We start from the raw sequence: 9,033 nt of genomic DNA on the forward strand, positions 1-9,033 counted from the left end.
AAAAAACAATGGGGGGTCAGTTTTGAACAATGTTAAGGTAAATAATACCTCTTCCATTCCCCCAAATCTGAGGCCGAAACGGCTTTGTATTTTTCAGTTTTCCAATAAAAAAATGTGTGTATTACAATTACCTCTCAAAGGTAATTGTAATTTCAATTGCATTGGGGTTAGCATGTTGACATGGAATAAGTATTATAGATTATACATATAATTTCTTATCTTCTCAACTCTCATACTATTTCTCAATTTAAAATGAATTAGTACCAGGTAAGGAAAATCTGAACCTCTACCAGAAACTACTGCTCTCAAATGCTGATTATAACAGATTATGATGAATCCTGACACTATCTTTAAAACTACACGTTTAAAACATTTTTTAAATGATTTACACTTAGCACTGAAATTATGACAGACACCATAAGGGGCAATATTTGCCTGTTCCCATCAGCACCAACTCATGACCTAAAAATTAAAGCCAGAACCTCCAGTAGCTTATTTACAACAAAAGCACACACAAAGTACCTTTCCCTGGGTAGGCGTTCACATATTTGTTGACACTCTTCCATGTTCATTTCTTTTCTTTTCTTTTTTCTTTTTTGGTATAATACTGAATGTTTATTCAAGACTAGTATATAAAACATTTACAAATAGTCCTGTGGAGGACTCACAAATATTTTAAGTTTAGGATGTGGATTTAACATTCACAGTGCATAAGGCAAAAGGTGTATCAACTATGTATCTTCAACTTAATGTGAAAGAGAATTTTACTTTAGCAAATACTTTCTTTACATTGAGGAAAATGTCCTTAAGCATATCTTCTTTAATTTTAGTATACTCAGAGTAGGGGAAAAACAAGGTCTTTCTATACAGGTCTTTTTACAGGTCTCAAGAATTAAATAAAATTGACTCCACAGATCATGGTTAAGAAACACATGGTAAAGAATGGTTTCAAAATACTTATATTTTTGTTTTCAATTAAATAAATTCCCCCAAATTGATTTTCTTTAACAACAAATAGTCTTTATTCCACTTGATAACATTTTTCATGTTAAGCAACATTATATGCTTGTCCTCTTTAAACATTTAAAACAATTAGGACAGGGCTTCCCTGGTGGCGCAGTGGTTGAGAGTCCGCCTGCTGATGCAGGGGACACGGGTTCGTGCCCGGTCCGGGAAGATCCCACATGCCGCAGAGCGGCTGGGCCCGTGAGCCATGGCCATGGCCTCTAAGCCTGCGCGTCCTAAGCCTGCGCGTCCGGAGCCTGTGCTCCGCAACGGGAGAGGCCACAACCGTGAGAGGCCCGCAAACCTCAAAAACAAAAAAAACACAAACAGAAAAAACAATTAAGACATAGAGGCATTATCTAAAGTTTCAAACTGATAGAGAAGTCAGTTTACACACCTTCATCTTATGATTAGTGAATAAAACAAGGTACATTCTTCTGTGAATGTAATGAGAAAAAGTACTCTTACAGCAATAAAGTAGCCCTCCCTCATTACCATTACTTTAATTCCACCATACAGAAGGCAAAGAAAACAATTCCAATACTTCAATATCTGCTAAGGATGATATATGGTCCTTGGAGTTTATGTATGTGTGGACACCCCCCCACACATACATCTATGTAAATATATATATATCTGTATGTATTTAATCAATACAACTGGAAAGATCACATACAACCATGAAAAAATACAATAAAAGCAATAAATGAAAAACACTAAGTGAATAAAAGTTAACATAAGCCACAGGACATTTCAGAAAAGGGACAGTCCCATGGATAAGAGATTAAGACTTCAAGGTGAAAGTGAGATTTGTTCTGAACCCTAAAGGACAACTGTAACTGTGAAAACCTGGGAGATGAAGGTAGGATATTCCAGCATCAGAACTGTGAATTAAGATTTTTAAAGACGCATGCTCACTAAAGCATTTCAGTAAAACAAAAATGGTAGACCACAGTGGAAGGGGGAAAAGAGCAATCTATGGAGGAGACCTCATATGCCTTTAAATTTGAACTCGATTCTGGAATTACCAATGAACGATTAATGGAATTTTAAACAAAGAAGTGATATGATCAAAGCAGCCCCTTCAGGTCAAAAGGGGGGTATGCAGGCAATACTGGACAAGGAAGAGGCTGAAGGCAGTAAGTCATAATCAAAATGGTTTGGGAGAAAGTGAGTGGGGAGGTGAAGGGAGGTCCAAGAGGGAGGGGATGTGTGTATGCGCATGGCTGATTCACTTCACAGTGCAGCAGAAACCAACACATCATGTTCATTTCTTAAGACGGAAGCAACAAAGATGACAGCCAACAACTTAACAAGTGTTTCCCCTGCAGGGTGCTAAGAGCTTTATCTGCATTATTTCATTTCATCCTCACCACAGCCAACAAAAGGAACAGGGCCAAGACCCTTACCCTGCAATTCCAAAAAGGACTCAAAACCAAACCCTGCAATTCCAAAAAGGTCTGAAAACCAAGTGTTCTCCTCAAATGTGGTGTCAACACTCATTTTGGGGCAAAACTGACCTGTGAGGATATTTTTTATCTTTCTTCATTTAATTACAAGGTGCTGCCCCAGACCCCAGTGCAGGTGCTGTGGAATGTCCTCTCAAGCTACAATTCCAAAACACACCCAGCTCCAAGGGTTTCAAATAAGGATCAGTGGACCCACACTTTATCTTTACTTCCCAGAGGAGAGAAGTGAGACTGGGCATTGGGGAATGAGAGAGCCAGTGAGAGAAGTATACAAATCCAACATTTTTTACCTTCCCTAATTAAAGAGGGCACACTGGAATAGATTCCCTCCAGGGACCCAAGACCTTCCTGAGATACTTAAATCTTAACCCTTGATAATCAATAACTGTACACAAGAAACACTGAAAGCATTCTAAAGATGGTTGACCTGTGGGGAAGGCTCACAGGGTAAAAAGTACCTTACACGGGGCTTTTCCACCGTTTGCTCAACTAGCTTCTGGAAACTCGTCTGTTCAGCAATACTGCCACTGGCAAAATGGCTCCAGACTTTAGGTAATGTGGTTGGTATGTACTGCAGCTGCAACTGGAACCTACCACAAGCTAACAGAAATACATACTGGAACCCAGTACACGAAAGCCATGGAGCAAAAGATCTATGTATATTCAGGGGAGAGGGGGCCTGATTTTCCCCGGGGAGAAAGGAAAGACAATCCATCAAACCTTCAGAGCTCAACGGTAAACTGCTCTAGTCCTGTCCTCCCCACATTAATATTCTTTCCACAATACTGTCTCCAGGGCAGGACCTTCCTTAGCCAGTTATGCTCCAATTATGAACAAATTCTTGTCTGGCTGCGATATCGTTCTCTTCTTAGTTCAATTTACCAGCTTGATAAACTCCGAGTAAAAAAAATACAATAAGCTCTGAGTGAAAAAATAAAATAAGCAAGTTTTTGGTCATATAAAGTGAAAGGTCAGACCATGGATTTATAACTCTGTATCATAGCCCCTCCCTCTTGGCCAGCCTCTCTGACATCTTTTTTGCTCAAAAATACACAAAGCTTCTCAGTTTTATTCTTTTCCTTCTTTTTTTAGAAGGGGATTCTTTGAAGAAATGATATTAAGTGACAAAAATTAGAGGACAATTGGAACTGGGTTAGGTTGCCCCCAACCTTTACCATCTGGTGATAACCAGCCTCCAAGTTGGCCTCCAATGATTCTTGCCTCCAGACATTATGTTGTCTCTTCCCAAACTAATAGAGATAGCCAGTGTAACCAAAAAGGTATTGCAAAAATGACTGAGTGTGACTTCTGAGACTTCCACCTTGCTCTCTCTTAGATCATTCACTCTGGGGGAAATTAGCCAGCACAGAGTGAGTACCCTCTAGTAAGCCTGTGGAGAGGTCCAGATGGTATAGGAACCAACAGCCAGCACCAACCTGTCAGCCACATGAGTTTGAGTCACCTTCAGCCTGAGTCAAGCCTTCAGATGATTACAGTCCCAGCTAACATCCAAAATGTAACCTCATGAGAAATCCCAAGCCAGAACCATCCAGCTAAACCACCTGTGCATTCCTAACACACAGAAAATATGTGAGATAATAAATGTTCCTATAAAAAGATTAGTAGCATTTCAGACCTTTGTTTGAAGACCTGATTCTGAATTTTTGTCCTGTTTTTCCACTGCTCCAATCTCCCCCCCTCAGTGCTGGAGATGGAACATTCTTTCTCAAGTACACATAAAGAAACTAGGTTCAAAAAATGGACAAGTTATCAAAAAGATAAATTATTTTAATCACCTTCTATGCTTACTAATAATGGTAACATTTGTTTCAAGGCCTCCAGAAGTTCTCCTTACAGGCAAACAGTTGTCTGAAATGTGACATAAAATGCCTCTGACTTTATTTATTTTTTGGCTGCACCGAACAGCATGTAGGGTCTTAGTTCCCTAACCAGGGATTGAACCCGTGTCCCCTGCAGTGCAAGCGTGGAGTCTTAATCACTGGACCACAGGGAAGTCCCTATATGCCTCTGACTTCGGTGGTCTGCTTCTTAAAAGGGAAAGACTCACATTATAAAGCTACTGTGGTTTTCAGTTGATCAAAATCAAGGAAAAACTAATCATTACCTCATTACCTTGGCTACCTCAGTGCCCACTCAAACCCAGAATTACAGCCTATAAGATGTGGAGTTGAAATTCAGAATTGGCCATTTGTGACCTCTCTAAACTCAGCTTCCCCGTCTATAAAAAAACAAATGGTCCATTATTAAGCTACCCCACAGCCCCCCACCATTTATCCCTGGTTTCTTCAGCAATCCTGCCCCTGATAACCACAGAACTGTCTTCCAGTTCTCAGTAAGATTTGGTGAAAAGGATCACATCTCAATTCCAGATATGTCAGCAACAACCCTACTGACTTTCCTCCTGAACCAGGAAGGGTACACAAAGGCTAGGGCAGGGTTGCTCAACCTCGGCACTACTGATGTTTGGGGCCAGATAATTCTTTCCAGTGGGGCCATCCTGTGTACTGTAGGATGTTTAGCAGCATTCCTGGTCTCTATCCACTAGATGCACTAGTAGCACTCCCACCCCAAGAAGTGAAAACCAAAAATGTCTCCAAACATTGCCAGTGTCCCCTGGAGGGCAAAATTGCCCCCGGTTGAGAACCACTGGGCTAAGGGATGGTTGCTTTAAAAACTGGAGTTCTTGCCAAGCTCCTGACCTGGAGGACTAACACTACCTTCTTGTCTAGGCCAATATAAAGCAGCCTATAGAGCAGCCCCAGAGGCTCAGGTTCCATTCTCAGTCCTAAAAACATTCCAAGTAGAATGCTGGTTGCCCAACAACCACACATGCTCACGCCTGTAATACCCGCATTACAAGGGAGGCTCTTGGCTGAGAAGCCTCATCAGCTATTCCCAAGGCAAACCCAGGCAGCCTCTGAATTCATCCAGGGATGATCTGAAATCACCCAAGCATATCCTATGGCCCCTTCTCTAATCTCATCATCCCCCCTTCTCCCCTTAGCTCAAGTCCCACTGATCGCCTTGGCTGATCTTTAACAAGTCAGGCAGCTCCTGCCACTGCGTCTTTATGTCGAAGGCCCCCTGATATCCTTTACTCCCTCATTCCATTCAGGTCTCTGCTCAAATGTCACCTCTTCAGAGGTCCCCAACCACCCCATGTTATACAGCGACCCCCTCAAGGTACTGACCAGCCCACGATATATACTATGTTTGTAACCCCGACACGACGAATTTGACAGGTGTGGAATGAGTTAACGCGGAAGCTAGCCATTCCCCACAAGGCTCAGGCTCAGTCCCTAAGGACGCGAGATTCCCATTCAGCCCAAAGCCTTCATATATTGATTTACTCATCCCCCCGCCGGGCCTGGCGCCTCTCCCAGCCTGAGGCAGATAAAAGCGGGGGATGATGCGGGCAGCTGCGGCATCTGCACGGAAACTGCGCGGGAAACAGTATGGCAATGGCGACTGCAGCCGAGTCAGCAGACTGACCTGAAGGGCCGAGGCCTGAGAAAGGGCGACCTGAGGCGTCGAGGACCCAGGGGGCTGGGCCAGGAACGGAAGAGACAGGCGCCGAGGCCAAGGCCCACGGACACAGACGACAGAAGCCAAGACTTCTGGCGGCCGGGAGCCGGGATCCAAGGTTGCCAACACATAGAACTAAGACGCCTAGACGTGAGGGGCGCGAAACTGAGGCGACGGGTCTGCGGCGCCATTTTGTGACCGCAGAGAGGGCAGTGTCCAAGCCCCGGGGGAGGCACGGACGAGCCCGGCGCGGCTCTGGCACATCCCTGTCCCTCCCCTCCCGGACCCGACCCCACACCACCCTGCCGGGCCCACCTGTGTAGCTCATGGCAGTAGCGATGCTGCACCCGAAGACTCAGGCAGCTGCTCCACGCGTCAGAGGCCGCGAAAGCGGCGACAATCCCCCGGCCTCCTTCTACACACAACTGAGCCCCGCCTCCCGACCGCATTGGCTCGCTCCGGACCTTGCTTCACGCCTATTGGATAGCCCCGCTGTCCATCTCGAAATGTCCTTATGCCAGTGGCTGAAGGTGGTGCCAATTTCGTGAGAGCCCCACCCTATTCCCGCCTCCCGTTATCCCGGGACCACGGTGATTGGCTCAGAGGAGACGGCCTGGAGGTGGAATCCTGTGGAGTTCGAAGGGGCGGAGCTGTGCACTACGGAAAGACCTGAGGCCCAAGCGCAGTCAGGCTGGAGACGGGCCTGTGCCCTGGAGGCCGGCAGGAGGGAGCCGGATCTAACAGCGCAGGGCACACCTCCAATCCCGGATCTGCCATGGGGGTGCTGTGCCAACCTATGCTCTTTCCTAACTTCTCTGGCCTTGAGCTCGAAAACGAATACGGGAAAACCACGTTGGAGTGAAAATTACAACTAAGCGCCAAACAAGATACTGGGCACACGTTCAAATACGTGAGATAATGTATGCAAATAATTCAGTACGGTGCCGGGTGCTCTAAAGAAATGTTACATTTTGTTATCCACCGTTTCATAATGATAACAAGTATATAGCATGTTTATATTATATACTTAATAACTATATTTGTATGATCATTTCAAATGCCCCCTCATATCTGTGAGGAAATTTTTTAAAACTCCCGCTTAAAAGATAAGAAAACTGAGGCTTGGAATTCATGAACTTGCTCAGGGTCCTTGACACTTAAAGTGTCAAAGCTGGAACTACCCCTCTAAACCCCTCTCGGTTTCTTCTGGACTTCAGAGATCCTGCATTAAGTAGCCCAGCCAGGCTCCAGCTCTCTCCTCAGCACCCTCACTGGGATGTGTGGAATACACTGTCAGAGACATTTCATAACTTCTAAGAGATGACTTGACAGAGCTACAGACACTGAAAATCATACTCAATCGTGCTTGTGAAAATTCAAGTTGTACGACTTTTACATTTTTTCTTGTTTTACTTATACTGCTACTGGGACTTCCCTGGTGGTCCAGTGGTTACAACTCCGTGTCCGTGCTCTGCACGTACAACCCGTGCAGAGAGCACGGGTTCGATCCCTGGTCAGGGAACTAAGTTCCCGCATCCTAAGATCCTGCATGCCGCACCACATGGCCAAAAAAATAAGTTAAAAAAAAAAAGTATGCTGCTGCTCACTTTTTGATATTAAGGAATTGCCCATTTCTTTAGTTTAACGATGGCACTTTCTTTTTCCGATGGCACTTTTTAAAGTCCATATCCGGGCTTCCCTGGTGGCGCAGTGGTTGAGAGTCCGCCTGCCGATGCAGGGGACACGGGTTCGTGCCCCGGTCCGGGAAGATCCCACATGCCGCAGAGCGGCTGCGCCCCGTGAGCCATGGCCGCTGAGCCTGCGCGTCCGGAGCCTGTGCTCCACAACGGGGGAGGCCACAACATGAGAGGCCCGCGAACCGCAAAAAAAATAAATAAATAAAAAGTAAAAAATAAAGTCCATATCCTTCAGAGAAATATGCTGAAACATTAATATATTAATTGATCTGATGACCAGGATGTGCTTCACCGTAATTCAGATGGAGGAAAGAGGAGGGCATGGAGGGCTTATAGCTGAAGACATTGGTCATGAGTTTATAACTGATGAGTAGATGACGGTTCATTTTACTATTCCACTTTTGCGTGGTTAGAATTCTCCATGATAAAATGTTTTAACAACTCCTCCAAAAATGGGCCTCATGCAGAATTTGCTGCCACATGGGACAAGGTTCACGATGCACTGATAAACTCCATATATGAAGTACATAAATCTCTGATTAATGTGCACTCCAGTTGTGGGGCTAATTTCAGCGTCACCCTCAAGGATGCCTGCCTGCCCTCCAAACTAAGGCAGGGCCCCAGGACATCTCTCCTGGATCCCATAGCTTCCCTCACAGCATGTACCAAAGCCATATTTTACCCTCATTTGCCAACTTCATTAGAGAGGCAGTAAAACTGCTTACGAGAAGGGGTGTGCTCACAAGTGTCAGGAAAAGATCCCTTTGTGGCAATTGTATTCAACCCTTTCAAGGACTGACATAGCTATCACGGCACAACTGTGGGTGGGGAAGGGCCTCCCACATTACTTTGTTAGCTCTTGCATAGTTTGAACTTTTTTTTTCATCCAGCTTACATCACTTTTAAAAACTTACTGGGTTTTTTAAACTAATTTATAAAAAGTTGAAAGAGGAGGTGCTCTCATCCCAGGAAATGCCCTACCGGCTTTCAAAGTCTCACACATGCCCACCCACAGCGTTGGTTAGACGTTAAGTAATAGAGGCCTTCTTCCACCAGGCAAGATGTGTGTCCTGATTTCACACGAAAAGAAAAGCCAAGTGTGCAGGCCAAGACTACTCTTGAGGGCATACTATCACAGCTTGTTAGCCCCTCCTTCCCAGCCAGGGGCATGGTGGGGGACCCAGGATAGTAGGGTTGGGGGTGGAGGAGGCCTCTGCCCCATGAGGTCATTTCTACTTTCTAGCCCTTGGCTGTTTAAGTGAAAATGATGAGCTGAGAAACCACATGCAATAAACAAGAAGGAGCAGCCAACAAAA

At 45.0% G+C, this 9,033-nt stretch overlaps 1 protein-coding gene across 4 annotated transcripts in view; it reads right to left on the reverse strand.

The window, feature by feature from the left end:
* Nucleotides 1–6,472, reverse strand: part of AKAP8L (A-kinase anchoring protein 8 like) — a 30,103-nt gene extending 23,631 nt beyond the window's left edge. For 2 of the 4 annotated variants that reach the window (XM_060144583.1, XM_060144582.1), the window contains exon 1: nucleotides 6,336–6,471. In XM_060144583.1, the coding sequence (XP_060000566.1) occupies nucleotides 6,336–6,348 (13 nt within the window). In that variant the 5' untranslated portion in view covers nucleotides 6,349–6,471. Of the gene's footprint in view, nucleotides 1–522; nucleotides 601–6,335 lie in introns of those variants that run through there. The other 2 variants (XR_009539732.1, XM_060144585.1) reach the window with 2 other exon arrangements.
* Between the last annotated feature and the right edge of the window lie 2,561 nt (nucleotides 6,473–9,033).

Source organism: Lagenorhynchus albirostris, chromosome 3 (genome assembly GCF_949774975.1).
Source record: "Lagenorhynchus albirostris chromosome 3, mLagAlb1.1, whole genome shotgun sequence".
In the NCBI taxonomy this organism is placed as follows: Eukaryota; Metazoa; Chordata; class Mammalia; order Artiodactyla; family Delphinidae; genus Lagenorhynchus; species Lagenorhynchus albirostris.